Genomic DNA, 26111 nt, shown 5'->3' with positions numbered 1-26111 from the left:
ATTTTTTCTAGAGTGAATTTGAGAGCCTTCTGGCATCCAAGGTTTGTGTGGCTGGCGGTATGAATGAACCAGTTTCAATCCAATTTAGTTTCAAATCTTCCTCATTGTTTCTTCTTGTCCAGGGCACTGCGCAGGCCGCACATTTAAGTGAAGATGTGCTCACAAGAGGAAGCCATGTAATTTAAAAGATTTACTGGCACTACTTTGCGTTTTGTTAATTGGATGATTAACATTTGATGCAGTCACTTGGAGTACATACAACCGAAGGGTGTAGAAAGTATTTGCAAGAATTCGCCCGGCAAGTACCAACTGTTTTTTTTCCTAAATCTCCAGAAAACGTACAAGATTTAGCGTTGATCACCATCGACTCGCTCGGATTATCATGCATGCAGAACTAAAGAGTGTTGGGTGAGTGTCAAAGGTCCGATTAATAAATTGCATTTTTATGCAGGTTCCTTATCAACGCCCTTCTCTGTCCCACCGAAAAAACTCTTCCTTTTTACATTATTTAGTAACTTAGATTTTGGCTGTGAACTTCGCTGCTTCCTTTTGTAACGCGCAGATAGAATATGGGTCATTTGTGCTCGGCATGTAAACCTCCTGAAGGCTGTTGAAAGGAAAACTCGCCCGGCTCAAATACGAGTCAGGACACTGGGGTCCGAGGTGGTGGAATATGTACCCAAAGGACATCATACTGTCCACCCGGCTTCTCGCTGCCTCATGGGGAGGGGGGGGGGGGATAATTCTTTTTTTGAGAGAATCAAATGCAATAATTCTGCTGTAGGAAAAGTAGTTAAAACATTCTAGAGCTTCAAAATTGAATACGTATTTTGAAACAATCCATCTGACTACTTACATAGTTAAGTTGTCCTAATTCATCCCTAATAATTTGAACTGAGGCACATTTGTATAAGGAGATCACCGTCTACAAATCCTTAACACGTGTCCACGTTTCTCAGTGCTTCTTGAGACTGGTCAACGTTGTTCCCTAAGAAATCTCGTGAGGTTTTAACACATCTAGAAGGATTTTAGTCTTATCGGTGGGCTAGCGGAATGCATTTCTACATCGATCAGAGAACACGGGTGTGGCCGATCTTGAGAATGGTCCCAATTAAAGGCGAGGAAGGCTGGATTTCCCTTGATTAAGGGAAGCAGCGGACATTGGATTTCAAGGGTTAAATTTAAGAGGCACTTCACTGTGTTGATCATTAACCGAGCTGGTGAGGGTTCACTGTAGAGTCGGATGCTCAAAAGGTCCATCCACCCTTTGATACGAGTTACAAGGAAGGTAAGTTTTGATTTGCTTCGCGCGTGACTGAATAATTTCTCTCTTATGCCAATTTGTTTAACTCTCAATGAAACAGAAATTAATTTGTTTTGTATTTATGTAGAAGCCTCTTTTAGATGTTCTCTTATTAATCTTGTAGCCCCGAATTTTCTCACAAACGTTCACATAACCTATCCGCTGTTTGAAGCGCCACGATGGAAAATCCGCTCAAGGGGAAGTTAGATAAAACGATTTATTCCCCATCTGCAAAAGAGAAACGCTCCTGTTTTAACAACTTGAAGGTATGGAAATATTAAGGTGTATTTTTGGGGTACAAACCTTGCCTGCTTTATGGGTTCATATGGTTCAGTCCCAGATGAAACCATTTAAGCATTTTTATCAATAAAATTCTATAGCGATATACCTTTTTAAAATTGTGGTTGGTAGCCAAGACTTGAAATGGATGTTTTTTTTCCCTTCTAGGTGAGAAGGGAAAATCATCTTTTTTGTTTTGCTTGGTGTTAAAGTTCAGTTCTTGCAACACTATGTTTGTACTGAGAGCTTTTTATTTGCTGAAATAACTTTGACAGTGAGGGTAAGCCAATATGACTGTGGCAAAGCAAACTCCAAATGCCAGCTTTTGAAATGACCTTCGTCATAACCTTTACGGTTGTCCAAGTTTAGTTCAAATCTGATGCGATATATTGGTCTGAAGTCCTAATTAATTTGCCAAATCAGAGTGGATTAGCAAAATTACATGGAATTATTGTAACATCAGAAACCATTCAATGCACCCACTCCGTGCCAGCCCTCTAGCAATCTTTTCAGTGCCAATTGCCTAGTTTTCCAATTTTATCTAATGGGCACTTCCAAATGGTTGGCATAGCACTGCTGTCTCAGTGCCCCATGGAGCTGGATATAATTCTGACCTTGACTGCTATCTGTTTGGAGTTTGCAGGTTTTCACATGGTTTTCCTCCAGGTGCTGCAGTTTCCTCCCACCACCTGAAGTTAGTGGTTAGTTGGCCTCTGTACATTACCCCTTAAGGCAGCTAACTGAACACCCAACCAGAGAGGAAGTGAGGGACATATGAGAGAGAAAGGACTGGAGGAAAATAAGAGAGGTGATGGGACTGTTTAGCTTGGTCTTCTGGGAGCTGGCATGGGTTGAATGGGTTCCTGTTGTAGTAAATAACTAAGTGACATTTGGAAGTACTGATTGAAGTTTCTATTACTCTTTCAAGCAAAGTGTTCTGGGTGTTAACTGTTGTAATTTCAACAAAGTCACCAGAGAGATGATGAAGCTACTGGACGCAAAAGGGTTTTATTCAACAAAATGCAACACTCTCTGAGGAAGAGACCCAATATCACATGACATTTTTATATGCTAAAGATCAAAGGTAGCAGCAGGACGATTCTATAGTTACAATTACCTACAATGCTTCCTTCGAATTATATAGAACTTTCACACCTCCTTTACACCACAGTCCGGACACTCAAAATTTATGTTAATCACCATTGTCTGGTTCTCAATTCATTGCAGTCTGCAGCTCTAGGAAACTATTGTCCAACACTGAATTTTACATTTGATTTACAATCCTTGTTCAGGTCTAAAGATTGTTTGCTGAAGGTAATATTTGCTACATACTCTAACTCCAGACAGTACCTCCTCTTGGCCCTTCTGGACAAAAATAAGTTTATTTCGGCAAAGGCGATTCTCCTCAAGGAGAATCCAATCAAATAGGACAGAAAAAATGCCTTGTACTTTGGAACCCGTTCTCCAATAACCGATGCACATTTACATCTAGACTATTGTCACTAATGGCTACCTACAACACTCAAAGCAGAGATTGGTCCAGAAATTTGGCCAACAGTCTCTCAAATGCAGCTTTGTCATTTGTATGCCTGTTGCCTTCTTCCCTGCTGGCCAATTGCAGTTTAATCACATTCTTTATCTTCACCTTGTCATTTTCTAATAGCTAATACGCTGCAGTGGCTATCAGCGTTAAGGCTGATTTATACTTCTGCGTCGCATCTATGCCATAGGTACCACGTACCTACACCGTACCCTACGCCATTGGGTGACGTGCACCTCCCCGAAAAGGTAATTCGTGTGTCGCGGTGATGCAGACCGCAGCAACTGTGATTGGTCCGCATGGTGGCATTGCATTTCCTCCTAGGCATTTCCAGTTGCTTCTTCTCCGCCATGTCTGTACACCGATGCGAAATGGATGAACCAAATTGTCAAATCTACCTGCCGACATGCGAAAGTGTTTGAAATGCATTTCCTCGTCCATGTCTCTCACAAAGAAACTCAACACAGTGGCATAGAAACCCACCGTCAACTAGCATTTTTGGCGCACACCAACGCATGCTCGCTACAATGTACGCATACGCAGAAGTATAAATCAGGCCTATGGCATAGCCCATACACAGAACTATAAATCAGGCCTATGGCATAGCCCATACACAGAACTATAAATCAGCCCTTACTCTCTGGTCAGTGGCACCAGCTAGTTAAATGTATTAGGCTCACAGGCCCACTCCAATGTACAGGAGGGTTGGGGTGCTGTCTTTCTGAATGACTGCAATGACCTCACCCCAGTGGTACCTCCTTCTGGACTGTCCATTTGATTGCTAGCCCAACCACTGAAAGGGCCCAGCTCATTTGTACTCAATCCCCATTCAACCAGGGTTGACTCTGCCTTCAGATGCTGCTTATATATTTTTTTCTCAGTCAGCCCCACCATCAACATTGTGGAACTTGACATCTCTTCTGCAGCTCGGATTCCCTTCCATCTATTTTAGCCAAATGTTTTTCTATGCTGAGCTATACAACTAATCATCTGCCGTCAGCAACCAGCCTTCATTACAGAGTACCATTACTGGTATACTTTAACATGCTGTTTGTGCTTGTCTTCATGCTTTCTCAGCGTCCTCTGCCTTCACGTTTGCCGTGGGTCTGTTTCCATCAGCTGTGATCAGGTCTGATGCAGCCCACTGGTGTTCATCACTTGGGTTCTCTGCAATGACACTATTATAATGAATCTCTGCTTCTATCTGTGAGGGCGCCAAGAAGGTGGGTCATAAGGTTTAACTTGAGTTAGTGTTTCCACGGGCTGCCTCAGAGACTACACCACCACAAGTGTTTTGTCCAGAGTATCACCTGTGGTGCTATTCACTTGGGAGTGAAACATGTCTTTTCTACCAGCTCCCTTTCCATGACTGGCTGCCTGGTTGTGAGAGGACCATTCTCTCTGTCTGTCTCTGTCACCGCTCCTTTGCTTGATTGTTCAATGTGTTTCCCTGGTTACAGTTCTCTTTCACATCTCCATACAATTTTTTATTTCTAAATTGGCAGCTGTAGTTTCCTTCTGTACTCTTGTAATTTCTGTTGCTTCTTGTTCCTCTGCTAACTTGTCACACTGATATCTGCCCACTTGTTCCTTTTCTGCTCCTTACGATCCCCTTTCTGCTGAGCCTTTACTGTGATTACTGCTACCTTCTCAGGCAGCTACTCTACATATAAAAGCTCCTTACTGTGCTTGGCTCCATCCCTTTGGATCTCCTGACATGATTCCCACACATTGCCCTGTCTCTCCTCCCTGCTTGGAGCTGTTGTCTCTCTGTGGGCTGTGTTAACTTCTCTGTGGGTCACAGATGTTCACTCTTCCTGTCTTGTCCATGTAATTTCTCTTTTTCCTGAGTCTATGATAGCACCTGCCTTATTCAGTGTGTCTATCCCCAGGATAGTACCTACATTGTTTGGGCACACTTAGAAATTGACAGGAAGCTGCTCTCCCTCAATCTCAAGTACCTGGGGCTGACCTCTCTCTGCTCTCATTGTTTCACCTCCTGCACTGGTAGTGCAAATTGCCTCTCTAGTCGTGGGCAAGGGTAGATCAGTTATTGATGCTGATGACTATGTGTCCACTAACATTGCACATTGCTGGCCCCCGAATAAACGTCTTGCGTATATCCACGGGTGACCACCACTGGCAATAGAGGCTGCCGTCAGCCATTTGTCTGACCTGACCAGCTTTATAATCTGGTCAGCATTAAAATCAGAAAGAGAGGGTGCTGTTGTGGATTCTGCCTGCTTGGTGACTGACTCTTACACTTCCTCTCTTTTCAGGACACTGCCTCCAACCGTGGCCTGAGGGGTCACAGCTATGACAAATCATCTCCTTTACCCTTCTATGCATGTTCCAACAGCTTCCTGCTATGTGCCCCAGTTGCTGGTAATAAAACCTCTGTGACATCACAGCAGCTACCTCCAGTACAGCCACTTGACGGCTTCTTCCCCTTCTCCAGTCTGGTCTATCCCAACAGCCCATGTCGTGGAGTAGGTCGATCCCCTTGCCATCCCCAAATCTAAAACTTGATGAGCTGAGATCAAGCCTTTCTCCACTATTTTCAGAAAGACTGGGTGATCTCTCCCTATATATTCCGCAATGATCAATATTTCCATTCTGTATAATCCATGGCAGGCTCACTGGTTCTCTGAACTAATGACTTTATCATTCCCCAGTTACTCATACTTCTCCCACCCTTCCCCCCCACTTGCTACCTCACTTTCCCCCCACCCCTTTTTTTAAAAAAAAGTGGTATCTCTCTTCATTGCTGGCCTTCCTGGCAGCTGTCCACGTACAATCAGACACCCCTGGGCCATACTATCCTACATATTCTTTGGGCACTTCACTTTTACCAACATGTGTATATTTTTGGCGTGTATCTGGTTTTCAATCTCATTTTGCCTGGCCACCATCATTGCCATCCCAACAGGTATAACTTCTCCCTCAAATATCTCCATGCTAGTTCCCATATTGCACAAACTATAAATGATGGATTAAAAATTAAACCGTACAGACTTAAAACCACAGAGTATGTGTTCTGCAATCTGCCACTTGTGTGTGACTGAATTCATAATGCCCACAGTGTTCCTTTGTATTTAAACTGTGTGTGCAAATACATCTGCCAAAATACAGCTCTGGGAGTGAGTATGCATGCAGTCCACTGGCAAACCAAACAGTCGGTAACCAACTCTGTCTCAGCAAATTACCGCACAAATATTTATTCTCTTGCATAAGCACACGTGCCTCATGACTTTTGTAAGAGCATAAGATATAGGAGCCATGTGTCATGACATTCGGCCCATCGAGTCTGCTCCGCCATTCAATCATGGGCTGATCCAATTCTTCCAGTTTTCTCCACTCCCCTGCTTTCACCCTATACCCTTTCATGCTCTGGCTAATCAAGAACCTATCTATCTCTGCCTTATCTATCTCTGGTCTCACGAGTGCCTTATGAAGCTTCAATATCACATCCCTGCTATATATTCCATACCTCTAGAAATGAATGCCAACATTGCATTCTCCTTCTTCACAACTGACTCAATCTGGAGGTTAACCTTTAGGGTATCCTGCACAAGGACTCTCAAGTCTCTTTGCATCTCTGCATTTTGAATTCTCTCCCCATCTAAATAATAGTCTGCCTGTTTGTTTCTTCCACCAAAGTATATGACCATACACTTTCCAACATTGTATTTCATTTGCACTTCTTTGTCCATTCCCCTAAACTATCTAAGTCTCTCTGCAGGCTCTCTGTTTCTTTAACACTACCCACTCCTCCACCTATCTTTGTATCATCGGCAAATTTAGCCACAAATCCATCAATACCATAGTCCAAATCATTGACATACATCGTGAAAAGCAGTGGTCCCCACACCGACCCCTGTGGAACTCCACTGGTAACCAGCAGTCAGCCAGAATAGGATCTTGCAAAGCAGGCTCATGTGAGGCACCTTGTCAAAGGCCTTCTGAAAAATCCAAGTACACCATGTCTACTGCATCTCCTTTGTCTATCCTGCTTGTAATTTCCTCAAAGAGTTGCAGTAGGTTTGTCGGGCAGGATTTTCCTTTCAGGAAGCCATGCTGACTTTGGCCTATCCTGTCATGTGCCTCCAGGTACTCCGTAATCTCATCCCTAACAATTGATTCCCAACCACTGATGTCAGGCTAACAGGTCTATAGTTTCTTGTCTGCTGCCTCCCACCCTTCTTAAATAGTGGAGTAACATTTGCAATTTTCTGGTCATCCGGTACAATGTCAGGATCTACCAGTTCTTGGAAGATCATCGTTAATGCCTCCGCAATCTCTCCAGCTACTTCCTTCAGAATCCAAGGGTGCATTCCATCAGGTCCAGTAGATTTATTCACCTTCAGACCATTATGCTTCCTGGGCACCTTCTCAGTCATAATTTTCACTGCACATACTTCACTTGCCTGACACTCTTGAAAGTCCAGTACACTGCAGATGTCTTCCACTATGAAGACTGATGCAAAATATGCATTCAGTTCCTCTGCCCGTTCTGAATCTCTCAATACAATATCTCCAGTGCCATTTTGTACTGGTCCTATATCTACCCTCAACTCTCTTTTATCCTTTATATACTTGGAAAAAAAAGCTTTTTGTATCTTCTTTGCTATTAGTCACCAGCTGCCTCTCATAATTCATCTATTCCTTCCAAATGACCTTCTTAGTTTTCTTCTGCAAGTTGTTGAAAGCTTCCCAATCCTCTATCTTCCCATTAGCTCTGGCTTCCTTGTATGCCCTCTCTTTTGCTTCTACTTTGGCTCCGACTTCAAGGTAGTGTCCTTCTTCCCTTTTGAAAATGTCTTCTTATTTGGAATATATCTGTCTTGCACTTCCCCCTTTTTTTTTGCAGAAACTCCAGCCATTGCTGCTCTGCTGTCTTTCCTGCAAATGTCCCTTTCCAGTCAACTTCAGCCAGTTTCCCTCTCATGCCATTGTAATTTCCTTTATTCCACTGAAATACCAACACAGTGGATTTTATTTTTCCTCTTCAAATTTCAATGTGTACTCAATCATATTATGATCACTGTTCCATAAGGGTTCCTTAACCTTAAGCTCTCTTATCACCCCTGGATCATTGCACAATATCCAATCCAGCATAGCCGATCTTCTAGTGGGCTCAACAACAAGCTGTTCTAAAAAGCTATCCCTCAGACACTCTACAAATTTTCTCTCTTGAGGTCCAGTACTGACCTAGTTTTCCCAATCCACTTTCATGTTAAAATCCCCAACGATTATCATGACATTGCCTTTCTGACACCCCTTTTCTCTCTCCTTCTGTAATTTGTAATCCACATCCTAGCTGCTGTTTGGAGGCCTGAATATGACTGCTGTCAGTGTCCTTTTACCCTTGCCATTTCTTAACTCAACCCATAGAGACTCTACAACTTCCAATCCTATTCATCTCTATCCAATGATTTAATATTTCTTATATACAGAGCCACACCAGCCCTTCTGCCTACTAAACTATCTTTGCAATATACTGTATATCCTTGGACGTTCAGCTCTCAATGGCAGCCATCCTTTAGTCAAGTTTCAGAGATGGCCACAACATCATATTTGCCAATCTATGGCTGAATTCCAAGATCATCCATTTTATTCCTTGTGCTGCGTGCATTCAAATACAACACTTTCAGTCTGGTACTTGTTGCTTTCTGTTTTAATTGCACCACGCCTCTATTGCCCTGTAACTCATGCCATTGACATTGATTAAGCCACACCTCCTGCCTGTTCTTTCTATAATTTCTGTTGCACACTATCTTTGATTTATTTCTCTTCTCCCCTTCCTCAGCCCTATCACTCCAGTTCCCATCCCCCTGCCAAATTAGTTTAAACCCTCCCTAACAGCTCTGTTAAATGTGCCCTATATCTGCTAGGTCAGCTCTGTGATGTGTTTGTGATAACTTGTGATCCCGTGGTCACCGACGCGAACAGATCCAAGAGTGTGTGCTACTTTTAAAACTACTCACCACTTAGACGGCTGAGATTGCTGAACAAATAATGGGTCATGAAGGCATCCTGGATGAGCGCCTATCTGTAATGTGAACAAAATCACTGGAGAGACACTGAAGCTAATAGATACAGAAGAGCTTTATTCAACAAAATGAGACATTCTCAGAGGGAGAGGCCTGCTTGACCCAATATTATATGACATTTTGTTTGTTAAAGATCAAAAGTAGCTGGAGGACACATCTATAGTTACAATCTATCTACAGTGCTTCCTTTGAATTACATATAATTTTCACACCTCCTTCTTTGCACCCACACTCCAGACACCCAAAGTGGATGTTAATCAGCGCTGTCTGGTTTTCAGATAACCGGTGTCCATAATACCAGGGAACTATTGTCCATGCATCTTAAATTTAATTTACAATCCATGTTCAGGTTTAAAGATTGGCTGCTGAAGTTAAAATTTGTTATATACCCTAACTTCAGTATATGCCCTAGCAATAACCACTCAGTTTTGAGAGACATTGCTTTCCCTTCCATCTTACTGTACCTTACATCCATAATTTTAAATCGGTATCCCCTAGTCCTTGAACTATGACTTGTCCAAACAAGTCATGATCTTGTATACCACCATTGAACATCAAAATTGTTCTTGCTGTAAGAAAATCCTGGCTTCTTTAGTCTAAACTTGGAGCTCAAATCCCTTTTCCTTGGATCCATTCTTGCCCATGCTTGGGACTTCACATCATTCCTATAGTGGAAAGTTCTCATGTGTAGGTTGTACTCAACTTATTTTTTAAGTTACTTATAACATCCATGTTTTTATATTTGATGCACATGTAAAATTCAGAGTTCCATATACTTCCTCCATCAACATGTTTTGCCAATTTCAGATTTTTCACTTGCATCTCTTGGGTCCGTACATTTCTATACATGATGTAGAAATGTTCAATTTAGAGTCCTAAAGCACTATGCATAGAAATAGACCCTTTGCCCATCTGTTATTCTGCCTAGCCCAATCAACCGGCACCTTGACCATAGCCCTCCATGCCATACTCATCCAAACTTCCGCTGGCAGCTCACTCCACGTTCACACTACCGTCTGAGTGAAGAAGTTCCCCCTCAGGTTTTGGGGAATTTAATTTGGCAACATTTTCTCGTCTCATTCATCCCATCAAAATGCTACATTTTTATTAAATGTTATCTTCCACTTGTCTCATTCTGCCAGCTGTCTATGTCCTGCAGTAAATTATCAATTTCTCCACGGGTTGCCTTTATTTTAAACTTGGTGTTGCCTGAGTAAGAAGGTGCAGTGATCTGAGAACCAACCCCTGCGGAATACCACTGTGTGCCATCCTTCCATCAGAAAATTATTTACTATAATTCTCCGCCTTTGGTGTAGGTATCAGCTTTCAATTTTGCTAACTGAATAACTATAGGACTTTTTTTAGTCAATATAGAAAGCATCATTGCATTTCTTTCACTTTTTTTTCTGGTATCTCACAGGGAAAATGTTATTTAGTAAGGTAAATCAATTTTAGCGGAAGGAACAACGAACAGCTGATGTGTGCTGAGTTTCACCATTCTGAAGCACATGCAGGAACAAAGGCTGCTACACGTGTACAAGTACATAAATCTTTGCAAATAGAATGATGTGTTGAAATATGGTAATAAAGTATATGGGTTCATTAAATTCATAGAAGTACAAGGCAAATATGATTTAACATGAACAAATCCATACCAGTTCATATTTGTTGACTTTAATATTTCCAATTATTAATACTTGTTTCCAAAATCTTCTTGACAACTAATAATAAACTGACTGGACTGGTTTGACCTTGCATGTCATTGCAAATCTTCTTTCACTTGCTATTCTCCAGTTTTCTGGCACCTCTCTATATTTAGGGATGTTTGAAAAATCATGGCCAGCCCTTGCTGCAGTCTGTGCCTTCACCACCTTGAAATGGTAAAGTAGCAGTTGACTCCCCATCTGGATCAGGTGATGTATTTGCTTTCTAAGTCTCATCAGTTTTCACCTCATCCATCCTCTATTTTCTCTTCTGCTGAAATTTAGGCATCTGCTGCCTGTTTAGTAAAGGCTAATTGCCTTCTAAATACTCTAATTCTGACCTCACCACTCCATGCATAGATCTGCCTCGTGATTCCACATTAATCCCTTGTCATCCTTGCTTGCTGCTCACCTACCTGTAGAAAACCTTTGATGTTATTTTTAATATTAAATGACATTCTATTGTATTTTTTTGCTTTCTCTTACACACTTTCCAAAAAATTATTCGGCCTATAACAATTAGTTACATAACAAGCATCCTGCAACAACCTCTCTTCCTTTCATCATAATCTCAGTTCATATTGCCATCCACAGAGAAATGCTAGCTTTTTTTTTGCCTAATAAGACTATGCCCAGCCTACACTCAACACACCTCCTACTCAGAGGGCTGTATTTGTTCTGTAGAAGTTTTGGTTTCCAGTCTTTCGCATTAAAGTTAGCCTTCCTAAGGTGGTGGTGAATCTGTGGAATTTCTTGCCACAGACAGCTATGGAGGCCAAGTCATTGGGTACATATCATGTGGAGGTTGATAGGTTCTTGATTAGTAAGGGCATCAAAGGTTACAGGGAGGAAGACCGCAGAATAGAGTTGGGAGGAAGAATAAGTCATTTATGATGAAATGGCAGAACAGGCTCAATGAGCTGATGGCCTAGTTCTCTTGTATCTTATGGTCTTAAAGCCTGCTCAATTTTGCCCCTTAGTCTTGTCCATTACCAGTGTAAATCTATTGATCATTTTTGTTTCCCTGAATCTGCTTGGAAGGGAACAGAGAAAGGAAAAAAATTGGTATGACAAAGGTGTTTATAATCACGAGAGATATGGACATTACAATTGTATCTTCCAGTTGATGGAACAAGCAATTAGGGGATGCAGAATGAAAAAGAACCAAAACTGACCTGAAAGAACTGGTTTATGCAGTGAGTGGTTGTGGTGTAGAATTCAGTGCCAGAGGTAGTAATGTTTTAACTGCCGTATTCAAAAGCGCATTTAGTACTATGGATTGATGAGGACAGCAGGAAATGGATCATCTGGTCTGTTCTTGGACAGAATGGGCAGAGTATCCTTTGTGATTCTGAGATGTGGAACAAAGAATATGGCTGCCGCAACATGAATGTCATAATGTCTTGGAATTTCATAACATATATAATGAGCAGAAAAGCCTGTTTCTATGTCAACCATTGTGTTTGCCTATACTAATCCCAGTTGTTTACATTAATTCCATTTTCCTATATACATTGTTTAAGTATCAGTCATGGTACCTCTTAAATGTACTATTTCTGGCCACTCATCACAAATACTATTACACTTTGTGTTGAAAAATGTATCCCTCCTATCTTCGTTAAACCACCTTCTTTTCACTTTCCGTCTATGCTTCTAGTTTAAATACCCCTCCCATGGGAAGCTAACAAACCATTTACAGTTTCTATGCATCTCAAAATTTAGTAAGTCTCTGTTAAATCACCTATTGGCCTCCTTTGCTCTGGGGGGGGGGGGGGGGGGGAGGGAGATGCGGGTGGAAGAAGACCTAGCCCCTCTCCGATCACTTTTTGGGTTATGTGGAGGCAAGAAAATGTTCCAGATTGGGATGAAGGGAGACATAAACCAATGGGGATAGAGAGTTTTTTTAATGAGATGCTGGTCAATGGGATGGTTGAGCAATCTTAACCAGAGCTCAGAGAAGTGGTAAGGAACTTCGATCCTCTTGAGTCTGAAGTGGGTAGAATGAGGGAGTATGGCTAAGAATGAAATCAACATGTTAGTTTAATACAGACAGATGAAGGATGCAGGAATAGATGAGTACAAGCTGGTGTCAGTGTCATATTGGGCTATGGTGGTGGTACAGACACAGTGATGACCTATGGTTATATATCTCTAGCAGTTTAGTTCAGTTTTGCATCAAGGGCTGATAGTTAGGGTTGGTAGTGATGGAATTGCATACAGGGCTGTGATCAGAGGGCTTTGCTGGAGGAAATTTTGGGCCATCCACCATGCTATGCTCTGTGTGCATGTGTATGGTATCAATAATAACCTCTGAGCAGAGTGAGACTGAGAGTTGATCTGGTGCTACCAACTAGTGAAATTAACCTTTAGCCTTTATAAGCATCTAGCTTTGTCTCACAAGCCCAAGTACCCAAGGTTGAAGGCATTTCTTATCCATCATTTTATCATGCTTGTTTTGGAATAGTTAATTTTCCTTGAAAATTTTGATTCATCAAGAAGTTTTGAATATTAGTTAGGTCGTCCTCTCCCTTTTTCATGCCTAATACTGGTGTCATATTTGCCCATGAGATGTGGTTCTGGCTATGACTCACACCATGGCTGCAAATTTCTAGTTTCTAGCCTCATTTGACTCTAATCTCTGACCTAGATATACATATCTACCATCAGCTATAAATCAACCATGTGGTATATATGTATATATCTGGTGGTTGATTTCTTTGGTTGGTAACACTACCTCAACTCTCCATCTCACTCTACACAGAGTGAAAGGTTTTACTTGGAGTTTCCCGGCTGGTACTTGGCAGATGGCGTTTAATGTGAATAAGTGTGAGGTTATCCACTTTGGGAGTAAGAACAGGAAGGCAGATTATTATCTGAACGGTATAGAGTTGGGTAAGGGAGTAATACAAAGAGATCTCGGAGTCCTTGTTCATCAGTCACTGAAGGTGAATGAGCAAGTGAAGAAGGCTAATGGAATGTTGGCCTTTATTACAAAGGGAATTGAGTACAAGAGCAAGGAAATCCTCTTGCATTTGTACAGAGCCCTGGTGAGACCACACCTGGAGTATTGTGTACAGTTTTGGTCTCCAGGGTTAAGGAAGGACATCCTGGCTGTAGAGGAAGTGCAGCGTAGATACATGAGGTTAATTCCTGGGATGTCTGGACTGTCTTACACAGAGAGGTTAGAGAGACTGGGCTTGTACACGCTGGAATTAAGGAGATTGAGAGGGGATCTGATTGAAACATATAAGATTATTAAGGGATTGGACAAGATAGAGGCAGGAAATATGTTCCAGATGCTGGGAGAGTCCAGTACCAGAGGGCATGGTTTGAGAATAAGGGATAGGTCATTTAGGACAGAGTTAAGGAAAAACTTTTTCTCCCAGAGAGTTGTGGGGGTCTGGAATGCACTGCCTTGGAAGGTAGTGGAGGCCAATTCTCTGGATGCTTTCAAGAAGGAGCTAGATAGGTATCTTATGGATAGGGGAATCAAGGGATATGGGGACAAGGCAGGAACCGGGTATTGATAGTAATTGATCAGCCATGATCTCAAAATGGCAGTGCAGGCTCGAAGGGCCGAATGGTCTACTTCTGCACCTATTGTCTATTTATACAAGAATTGAATTCCTGATGTAAGGTGAAGCTGCTACTGAATTAATTTCTTCCCCTATGCTGTCTGTCTGTCGGCATTCATTCTGAGTGAACACTATAGAAGCTTGTGTACGTGGGTGTCTGCCATATTCTGGGATTGCTATCCAATTTCTGCCCTTTATCTACCACCCACTTTGAACCTCAGCTGTCCAGGCACAGATTTTAGGGGAGCCTGTTTTTAGCGGTCTCTTGATTTCTTTTGGCCACACTTCATCTAGGAAGGACGAAGGGAACCGAATATTTGAGAGTTAAATACCAGGTCTTAAATCTTGCTAAGATAAATTTTCTCAGCACACTTGCTCAAGTCTCCTATTAGACTGAGTCTCAACCATCGTGCTCATCTTCATAATGTTCAGGGGTTCTAAACCTGGGGTACATCACATAAAAAAAAGGTAGAGAACCCCTGATACATTTAGTATCATTAAATCTTAAAATGAGGCTGCAGCCCCTTTTCCTTTTTTTACTGATTTCTGTTGAGGCACCTCCAGAACCAAGTGAGATGGTCCCAAGATCCTCCACTTATCAATTACTCCTGGACTCCATATGAACTGTATGTTTCACATTGTGTTAACTAGTTCTCTTCAGTTAAGGCAATATAACTATGATAGATAGCTAGTCTGTTTTTCGCAGGATGGGAGAGTATAGAATTAACTTGAAGCTATGCCCTCTGAGAGGAGAGAAATTTTGAAGGAGATCTGAGGGGTATATTTTTCCATACAAAAGATAGCAATTAAATGGCACAAGAAACCAGAGGAGACGGCGGAGGAATGTACTAATACAATGTTTAGTTTAACTAGCTTTACATTTCAAAAGCTTGAGAAATATACTAATACAATGTTTAAATGGATTTTATTCAGGTACTTGAATAGGAGAGAGAGAGAGAGAGAGAGAGACAGACCTAATGAACCAATGGGATTAGCATGGATGAGCATCATAAATGGCATGGGTGAATTGGGTCAAAAGGCCCTGTTTCAGTGCTGTACTATGAATAGAAATAGACAGAAGAGAAATCGCGCCTTTCAACCCACCTCATCCATTTGCCTCAATTAGGCCCATATCTGTCTGTCTCTCCTCTCTAAGTACCTGACTTAAACACAATGGTTTTAGCAAGGTGGCATCGTTTGACACGATCTGATATTGTTCCACTGCAAACAAAACTTCACAATTATGTTGACATTTCTTAAAGGCCTTTCATTGTAAATCCCCTGAAACTGACAGTCGTGCCAGGACACTTGGCATCGAGATCACCACCAGAAAGTAGCTGGGTAAATGATGGGAACAGACTGTGAGTGAGGGCCTCCAAGTGTCTGCACTTTCATATGAATGTACAATTTACAGTAAAAGTGGGAGTCAGCATTCTTTTTTTGTTTTGATGGGGAAATGACTTTGCTCTTTCAAAACAAACTTGCATAATGTTAAAACAGCTCATTGCTTGCTATTAGTAGGAATTTATTTTTAAATTAGATGTCGTACTTCTGTTGAAGTAAGGAAGACTGATTTGGGAAAGGTCTCATTTCCTTTCTCACTGTGAATTCCATTGCCAGGCTTAAACTATTTTTTCAAAAATATTAATCCCACCAGTGAACACTTGTTTACAAATATCTTGTATTTTCAAAGCTATTTCTTGCAGCCTTGTCCTTCTTGTATTTTGCAAAAGCGTTGGCTGGGAGCTATATGAAAAGTACTATCACACAACTGGAGAGACGTTTTGACTTGCCCAGCTTCCTGGTTGGTATCGTTGATGGAAGCTTTGAAATTGGTAAGCACTGATCTCTGAATTGCTAAATCAAATAGAAGCCTAAATAAAGAGCCCTTAATTTGTATCATCTTCCTCTCCTCTGTTTTTGGTTAAGGGAATTTGCTAGTGATTTCGTTTGTGAGCTACTTTGGAGCAAAATTTCATCGTCCCAAGTTAATCGCATTTGGAAGCCTCACCATGGGCCTTGGAACCATTTTAATAGCTATGCCTCATTTCTTCATGGGGCGGTGAGTCTCTACATTTTTATTTTAATCGCTGTAAGACTTTCTAAGAGGCTTTACTTTTTAGGAACATTTTAGTAATAATTAATCCACCAGATTTCAGAACCCTTTAACCTGTGAATGGAGGTTTTATCAAAATCTGGGTTAAATTTGAATAAACTGAATTGTGAAGTGCCTCCCTTTTTTGTTTTCACTGGACTTTAAATCAGGCAATGAAATTCAAGTTTGCTAAATATTAATTGTACTGCTAAGCACATTTGTAAATGCTTTGTATTTTGTACACTCTCTCAGAATAAGTCTAGGTATCATTCCAGCGAATGAAGAGTTTCCATGGAAATCCAACTGCCTTGACTGCGCTTCTGTTCATCTTATCTCAGTTCTCTGTGAAACAATGTTTACACAGGCTATTGCATGCTGTTGAGCTCGATCCCAGAGCTACCCTTTGGTCAGTTGTACCCTCTTACCTATTAATAACTGCAGTGCTCATACAGGAAAGGTTAATATTATATGTTTGGGGCCCCACATCCCATCTTCACTCTCTCCTGTTTGGGTCTCTGCTGCAGTACTAGGTAACAGAACCCAGGAACTTCCACACATCACTTATTTGAGGGATCTCAGAGGAGATACAACTTGCACAGTAAATGGCTGGGCCCTAGAGAGTGCTGTAGAACAGAGAGAACTATGGACTAGGGTACATAGTTACCTGAAAGTGGTGACACAAGTAGACAATGTGGCAAAAAAGACATCTGGCATGTTTTCCTTCGTTGGCACTAAGTACAGGATTGGGACGTCCTGTTACAACTATATGAATTGTTGGTTGGGCCACACTTGTCTATGGTGCTCAGTTCTGGAGGAAAGTGGCACTGAAGAGGGGGTGACTTTTCATGTGCAGCTCCTAAGGGAATCGAGTATTCCTATTCACAAACTACTACGGTTGGAATCTGTAGACATAGATGCCCAAAAAATAGCATTGAAGGCCTCAGAGCAAGGCTGCAGTACTGGAGGGTCATCAGAGACTGCTGTGTACTTTGCCTCATAGAGACATGGCTCACCTCACAACACTCTGGACACAGTGCTCAAGCCTGAAGGCTTCACCTTCCACTGTATGGGTCAACCGTTTGCTTCATGATTAACTTATTGTGCACAGATATGGCAGTTGTATTTCAGTTCTGGTATTCTCACCCCCTTCCTGCCCCCCCAGACTGGAACATCTGGCAGTCAAGTGTTGTTTGTTCTATCTGCCAGGGGAATTCCCCTCCATCATCCTGAAGTATATTTCATTCTCCCCCCACCCCCAGCAAACGTCAAGCCATCACTAGAGGAGCCAGGCACACTGATCAGCCATCAGGACATAGTGCTCCCTGGTGCCTCCCTGATCATTGTAGGTGACTTTGACCAGGCCAGCTTGAAGTTTCTGACTAACTTCCACCAATGTGTCACCTGCAGAACCAGAGAAGCAGCACACTCGATCACTGTTACACCACCATCAAGAATACTTACCTATGCCATCTGTGGCTAGCAAGAGAAATCAAAGCCACCAGAAAAGTCAAAGAGAGAGCAAAAATTGGTGGGACATTAGAGGATTAGGAAGCTTTTAAAAACCAACAGAAGGCCGCTAAAAAAGTAATTAAGGTAAAGATGGAATGTAAAAGTAAGCTAGCCAATGATATTAAAGAGGATACAAAAGTTTCTTCAGATACATAAAGTGTAAAGGAGAGGTGAGAATGGATTTCAGACTACTGGAAAACGATGCTGGGCAGGTAGTAATGGGAGACAACAAAATGATGGACGAACCGAATAAGTCTTTTGCATCAGTCTTCACTGTGGAAGGCACTAGCAATATAGGTGGAAGTTCCAACTGTCAGGGGGCATGAAGTGTGTGAAGGTAGCATAACTAGGCAGAAGGTTCTTGGGAAACTAAAAGGTCTAAAGTTAGATAAGTTACCTGGACCGGATGGTGTATAACTCGTACATCTGAAAGAGGTGGCTGAAGAGATTGTGGAGGTTTGGAGAAGGAAGTCGGAGGATCAGCACGGGAGTGCGGCGGGAGCCATCTTGAATTTTTCTTATTCTCATCGGAGTTAAGAGAGGCGGGACTGTGCAGGCGTGTGACAGCGGGCAGTGAAGCAGGGAAAATTTTAAAAGGACACAGCCTTATACAGCGGGCGGTGTCGTTTGTGGGCAGCGAAGTGAGCCGGGAACAGAGTGAAGGCTTAAGGGCTTGGGCTCAACGGGCTTAGGCGAAAGCGGGCAAGGCAAGGTGGGTTTAGGTTTCAGTTTTTCCTGTTATTTGAGGAAAGGGGAAGTATGAGTGTGAGGGTAGCTTGTTGTTCTCGGTGTCAGATGTGGGAGGTCCTGGAGTCTCCTAGCCTCCCAGAAGTCCACATCTGTGCCAGGTGCACCGAGCTGCAGTTCCTAAGGGACTGTGTTAGGGAACTGGAGCTGCAGCTCGATGACCTTCTTCTGGTCAGGGAGAGTGAGGAGTTGATAGAGAGGAGTTACAGGCAGATGGTCACACTGGGACCACGGGAGGCAGACAGGTGGGTCACGGCCAGGAAGGGGAAGGGGACGAGTCAAGTACTAGAGAGTACCCTGGTGGCTGTACCCCATGACAATAAGTGTTGGGGGGGACAGCCTACATGGGGGAAGCAACAGTGGCTGTGCCTCCAGCACAGAGTCCGACCCTGTAGCTCAGAAGGGTAGGGAAATGAAGAGGAAGGCAGTAGTAATAGGGGACTCAACAGTTATGGGGTCAGGTTGGCAATTCTGTGGACGTGATCAGGAGACCCGGATGGTAGTTTGCCTCCCTGGTGCCAGGGTTCGGGATGTTTTTGATTGCATCCAAGATATCCTGAAGTGGGAGGGTGAGGAGCCAGAAGTCGTGGTACATAGAGGTACCAATGTCATATGTAGGAAAAGGGAAGAGGTCCTGAAAGGAGAATATAGGGGGTTAGGGAGGCAGTTGAGAAGAAGGACCACAAAGGTAGTAATCTCGGGATTACTGCCTGTGCCATGTGACAGTGAGAGTAGGAATGGAATGAGGTGGAGGATAAATGCGTGGCTGAGGGATTGGAGCAGGGGGCAGGGATTCAAGTTTCTGTATCATAGGGACCTCTTTTGGGGCAGGTGTGACGTGTACAAAAAGGACGGGTTACACTTGAATCCTGGGGGACCAATACCCTGGCAGGGAGATTTGCTAAGGCTACTGGGGAGACTTTAAACTAGAATGGTTGGGGGGTGGGAATCAATTTGAAGAGACTAGGGGAGAGGAGATTACCGGTAGTTCACAAATAGAGAAAGCTAGTATACAGTGTGTGAGGGAGGATAGGCAGGTGATAGAGAAGGGGAGCACTCAGAAGGAAGATGTAGGGGAGAAGGAAGAAAAAGATAAAGTTGTTTGCATCGTTAGGGATAAACAGAGAAGTGTAAAGTTTCTTAAATGCATCTATTTTAATACTAGGAGAATTGCAAGAAAGGTGGATGAGCTTAGAACATGGATTGATGCCTGGAAATATGATGTTGTAGCTCTTAATGAAACATGGTTGCAGGAGGGGTGTGATTGGCAACTAAATATTCCTGGATTTCGTTGTTTCAGGTGCGATAGAATCGGAGGGACAAGAGGGGGAGGTGTTGCATTGCTTGTCCGAGAAAATATTACAGCAGTGCTTTGGCAGGATAGATTAGAGGGCTCATCTAGGGAGACTATTTGGGTGGAATTGAGGAATGGGAAAGGTGTAGTAACACTTATAGGGGTGTATTATAGACCACCTAATGGGGAGCGAGAATTAGAGGAGCAAATTTGTAAGGAGATAGCAGATATTTATAGTAAGCACAAGGTTGTGATTGTGGGAGATTTTAATTTTCCACACATAGACGGGGAAGCCCATTCTCTAAAAGGGCTGAGTGGTTTGGAGTTTGTAAAATGTGTGCAGGATAGTTTTTTTTGCAGTAATACATAGAGGTACTGACTAGAGAAGGGGCAGTGTTGGATCTCCTGTTAGGGAATGAGATAGGCTAGGTGACGGATGTATGTGTTGGACAGCACTTCAGGTCCAGTGATCACAATGCCATTAGTTTCAATATAATTATGGAGAAGGATAGGACTGGACCCAGGGTTGAGACTTTTGATTGGAGAAAGGCTAACTTTGAGGAGATGCAAAAGGACTTAGAAGGAGTGGATTGGGACAATTTGTTTTATGGGAAGGATGTAATAGAGAAATAGAGGTAATTTAAAAGGGAAATTTTGAGGGTACAGGATCTTTATGTTCCTGTTAGGTTGAAAGGAAAGGTTAAAACTTTGAGAGCGCCATGGTTTTCATGGGATATTGGAAACTTGGTTCGGAAAAAGAGGGACATCTATAATAAATATAGGCAGCATGGAGTAAATGAGGTGCTTGAGGAATATAAAGAATGTAAAAAGAATCTTAAGAAAGAAATTAGAAAAGCTAAAAGATATGAGGTTGCTTTGGCAAGTAAGGTGAAAATAAGTCCAAAGGTTTTCTACAGTTATATTAATAGCAAAAGGATAGTGAGGGATAAAATTGGTCCCTTAGAGAATCAGAGTGGACAGCTATGTGTGGAGCCGAAAGAGATGGGGGAGATTTTGAACAATTTCTTTTCATTGGTATTCACTAAGGAGAAGGATATTGAATTGTGTAAGGCAAGGGAAACAAGTAGGGAAGTTCTGGAAACTATGACGATTAAAGAGGAGGAAGTACTGGCTCTTTTAAGGAATATAAAAGTGGATAAATCTCTTGTTCCTGACAGGATATTCCCTAGGACCTTGTGGGAAGTTGGTGTAGAAATAGCAGGGGCTCTGACAGAAATATTTCAAATGTCATTAGAAACGGGGATGGTACCGGAGGATTGGCGTATTGCTCATGTGGTTCCATTGTTTAAAAAGGGTTCTAAGAGTAAACCTAGCAATTATAGGCCTGTCAGTTTGATGTCAGTTGTGGGTAAATTAATGGAAATTATTCTTAGAGATAGTTATATATAATTATCTGGATAGACAGGGTTTGATTAGGAACAGTCAACATGGATTTGTGCGTGGAAGGTCATGTTTGACAAATCTTATTGAATTTTTTGAAGAGGTTTCTAGGAAAGTTGACGAGGATAAAGCAGTGGATATTGTCTATATGGACTTCAGTAAGGCCTTTGACAAGGTTCCGCACGGAAGTTTAGTTAGGAAGGTTCAATCGTTAGGTATTAATATTGAAGTAGTAAAATGGATTCAACAGTGGCTAGATGGGAGATGCCAGAGAGCAGTGGTGGATAACTGTTTGTCATATTGGAGGCCGGTGACTAGTGGTGTGCCTCAGGGATCTGTATTGGGTCCAATGTTGTTTGTCATATACATTAATGATCTGGATGATGGGGTGGTAAATTGGATTAGTAAGTATGCAGATGGTACTAAGGTAAGTGGCGTTGTGTTTTCAAAGCTTGCAGAGAGATTTAGGCCAGTTAGAAGAGTGGGCTGAAAGATGGCTGATGGAGTTTAATGCTAATGTGTGAGGTGCAACATTTTGGTAGAAATAATCCAAATAGGACATACATGGTAAATGGTAGGGCATTGAAGAATGCAGTAGGACAGAGTGATCTAAGAATAATGGTACATAGTTCCCTGAAGGTGGAATCTTATGTGGATAGGGTGGTGAAGAAAGCTTTTGGTATGCTGGCCTTTATAAATCAGAGCATTGAGTATAGGAGTTGGATGTAATGTTAAAATTGTACAAGGCATTGGTCAGGCCAAATTTGAAGTATTGTGTATAGTTCTGGTCACCAAATTATAGGAAAGATGTCAACAAAATAAAGAGAGTACAGAAAAGATTTACTAGAATGTTAGCTGGGTTTCAGCACCTAAGTTACAGGGAAAGGCTGAACAAGTTAGGTCTTTATTCTTTGGAGCGTAGAAGGTTGAGGGGGAGTTTGATAGAGGTATTTAAAATTATGAGGGGGATAGATAGAGTTGACGTGGATAGGCTTTTTTCATTGAGAGTAGAGGAGATTCAAACAAGAGGACATGAGTTAAGAGTTAGGGGCAAAAGTTTAAGGGTTACACGAGGGGGAATTTCTTTACTCAGAGAGTGGTAGCTGTATGGAACGAGCTTCCAGTAGAAGTGGTAGAGGCATGTTCAATTTTGTCATTTAAAGTAAAATTGGATAGTTATATGGACAGGAAAGGAATGGAGGGTTATGGGCTGAGTGCGGGCCAGTGGGACTAGGTGAGTGTAAGCATCGGCACGGACTAGAAGCGCCGAGATGGCCTGTTTCGGTGCTGTAAATGTTATATGGTTATTAGTTATGATCTTTCAAGAATTAATAGATTCTGGAATGGTTCTGGAAGACTGGAAAATTTCAAGTGTCACTCCACTCTTCAAGAATGGAAAGAGACAGAAGAAAGGAAACTATAGACCAGTTGATCTGACCTCAGTGGTTAGGAAGATGTGGAAGTTGATTATTAAGGATGAGGTCTCAGGATCCTTGAAGGAGGTACATGATAAAATAGGCCATAGTCAGCATGGTTTGTTCAAGGGAAAATCTTGCCTGAAAAATTTGTTAGAACTCTTTGAAGAAGTAACAAGCAGGATAGACAAAGGAGAACTGGGTAATGTTGTGCATTTGGGTTTTCAGAAGGCCTTTGACAAGATGGCACACATGAGGCTGCTTAACAATCTACAAGCCCATGGTATTACATGAAAGATTCTAGCATGGATAAAGTAGTAGCTGATTGGAAGGAGCAAAGAGTGGGAAAGAAGAGAACCTTTTCTGGCTGGCTGCCAGTGACTAGTGGTGTTCCACAGGGGTTTGTGTTGGGACGATTCTTTTTGTGTTATATGTCAGTGATCTGGATGATGGAATTGGTGGCTTTGTTGCAAAGTTTGCAGATGATATGAAGATAGATGGAGGGGTAGGCAGTTTTGAGGAAGTAGGGAGGCTACAGAAGGACTTGGACAGATTAGGAGAATGGGCAAGGAAATAGCAGATGGAATACAGTGTCAGGAAGGTTGTAGTCATGCACTTCAATAGTAGAAATGAAAGGGTTGACAATTTTCTAAATGGAGAGACAACACAAAAACCTGAGGTGCAAAGTGAGTTGGGAGTCCTTGTGCAGGAATCCCTAAAGGGTAATTTGAAGGTCTTGTCTGTGGGGAGGAAGACAAATGCAATATTAGCATTCATTTCAAGAGGATTAGAATATAAAAGGAAAGATGTAATGTTGAGTCTTTATAAAGCACTGGCGAGGCTTCACTTGAAGTATTGTGAGCAGGTTTGGGCCCCCTATCTTAGAAAGGATATGCAAAAACTGGAGAGGGTTAAAAGGAGTTCATGAAATTATTTCAGGATTGAAAGGTTTATCATATAAAGAGCGTTTGATGGCTCTGGGCCTGTATTCATTAGAATTCAGAAGAATGAGGGGTGACCTCATTGAAACCTATCAAATGGTGTAAGGCTTTGATAGAGTGGATATGGAGAGGGTGTTTCCTACACTGGGAGAGTCTACAACCAGAGGAAACTGTCTCAGACAGAGGGGCGTCCTTTTAGAATGGAGATGAGGCATTTCTTTAGCCAGAGAGTGGTGAATCTGTGGAATTTTTTTGCCACAGGCAGCTGTGGAAGCCAAATCTTTATGCATATTTTAGGCAAAGCTTGATAGATAATTGATTGATCAGGGCATGAAGGGAAATGGGGAGAAGGCAGAAGATTGGGGCTAAGAAGCAAATTGGATCGGCCATGATGAAATGGCAGAGCAAACGCATTGGGCCAAATGGCCTAATTCTGCTCCTATATCTTATGCCCTAATCCTGCGCTCTCACATGGACAATTCTGATCATCTGGTTGTGCTTGTACTTCCTGCATCAGCTTCCTCAAGACCTATGTGAATCAGTATGTACCTTTGAGAACTTAACTGAGTTTTCCCAAACAAAAAGCCCTGGATGAACCCAGAAGTTCAGTCTGCTGACGGCTGGATATGTGCCACTTGAGATTGGTGAACCAGATGCTGACAAGAAGACCAGGTACAACCAATGGAACCCATCATTTGAAAAGACAATTCCATGTGTAATTAGAGACACAGTTGGATACCCAACAGGTGTGGCAGGATTTACATGCCTTTGCTTCTTGTAAGGCAAAACTTAATGGCATAAATAGCAGTGATGCTTCACCCTCCATTGAACTAATGTCTGTTATACATGCTTTGAAAGAGAATGACACTATGCCTATGTGAGTCCCCACAGCCTATGGTGACCCTGTGATCTATCTCGGGAGTCAATCCTTCGAGGGGAACCCTCGCAAAGCATCGGGCCTGCCAGTGAGCCTGGCTGGGTACTGAAAACCTCTGCCAACCAACTGTCTGAGGTGTTCAAGGACATCTTCAGCCTCTTACTGCTGTGGTCTAAAGTTCACACCTGCTTCAAAAGGGCATCAATCATACTAGTGCCAAAGAAGAGTAGGGTGAGCTGACTTAATGTCTACTGGCTTGTAACACTCACATCTATTGTGATGAAATGCTTCAAGTGTGGCTAAAATTAACTCCTGCCTGAGCAAGGTTCTGGACCCACTGGAGTTTGCCTACTACTGCAACTTGTCTACAGTGGATGCAATCTCTCAAGCTCTCCACTCAGCTCTAGAGCATGAAAACTTACATTGGACTACTATTTATTGATTACAGCTTGCTGTATGATACCATCATCCCCCTAATGCCATCAACAGCAATCTTCTAAATCTGGCCTCCATACCTCTTTCTGCATCCTCAACTCTATTGGCATACCACAGTCAATATGGTCTCCTGGTTTCATCCATCTACTATTTACACATTTTGACCTTTGGCACTTTCTGTTTCCACCCCCCACCGCCAAAACTAAAATCGAGTCCGAGTTCCATCACCTTTCATCTCTTCCCTAATAATTCCCATGGTTACTATCCTTATCAGATTCTAGCAATGATAGTTTTTTGTGTTCCTGTTTGACATGTTTTGGAAATTGTCTTTTCCTTCATTCTCTTGCCTTGGTGCTCCATTTATTTTGTCTGCCTCCCTGCCTCTGGCTCCCAGCTCCACATACGCTCCCATATCTGACTCATTCTGCTGGTTGTCCTTCACCAACCTCCTCAGTCCACTGATTACCTCTGGACCTTGTCTCACCACTCTCCCTCTTTATACTGATCTGTCTGTTGCTTGTTCCATAATGATGAGGCTGTACTGCTTTGGTCACACTGCATAAACTTTTCAAATGGTTTGAATTCAGAACGATTTTAATAGCAAATAAAAACAAAACACTTAATTAAAACATTTACCTAAATTCAATTAATTTAGAGAATTGAATTTGCTCAATACTACATCCTAGACATTCTCTACATTCATATGAATGGAGATGCTGTTTGCGCTCCAGATCTGGCTAGTTGCCAAACTTGGTGCTGTAGATACTGTGTATTGCAAATCACCATCCATGTGTGATCTTCCAGTCCTCAGTGAAGAGCAGCCAGCAAGATCTGAATTCCCATGCTTACATGGGACCACTGAGCAAGATAGTTTCCATTCCGACATGTGAGTCCATGGCCTCATCTACTTCCACAATGAGGCCATTCTCGGGTTAGAGGAGCAA

At 42.3% G+C, this 26111-nt stretch overlaps 1 protein-coding gene across 3 annotated transcripts in view; it reads left to right on the top strand.

Moving 5' to 3' along the window:
• Positions 1 to 252: 252 nt before the first annotated feature.
• slco1c1 (solute carrier organic anion transporter family, member 1C1) overlaps positions 253 to 26111 on the top strand; it is a 73424-nt gene continuing 47565 nt past the window's right edge. The window contains exons 1-4 of one of the 3 annotated variants that reach the window (XM_073066131.1): positions 253 to 408; positions 1428 to 1569; positions 16147 to 16288; positions 16383 to 16515. In XM_073066131.1, the coding sequence (XP_072922232.1) occupies positions 1483 to 1569; positions 16147 to 16288; positions 16383 to 16515 (362 nt within the window). In that variant the 5' untranslated portion in view covers positions 253 to 408; positions 1428 to 1482. Of the gene's footprint in view, positions 409 to 1019; positions 1289 to 1427; positions 1570 to 16146; positions 16289 to 16382; positions 16516 to 26111 lie in introns of those variants that run through there. The other 2 variants (XM_073066130.1, XM_073066132.1) reach the window with 2 other exon arrangements.

This window comes from Hemitrygon akajei, chromosome 14 (assembly GCF_048418815.1).
Source record: "Hemitrygon akajei chromosome 14, sHemAka1.3, whole genome shotgun sequence".
In the NCBI taxonomy this organism is placed as follows: domain Eukaryota; kingdom Metazoa; phylum Chordata; class Chondrichthyes; order Myliobatiformes; family Dasyatidae; genus Hemitrygon; species Hemitrygon akajei.
Note: the sequence above shows the minus strand (reverse complement) of the source record. Positions and strands in the feature narration are given on the sequence as shown.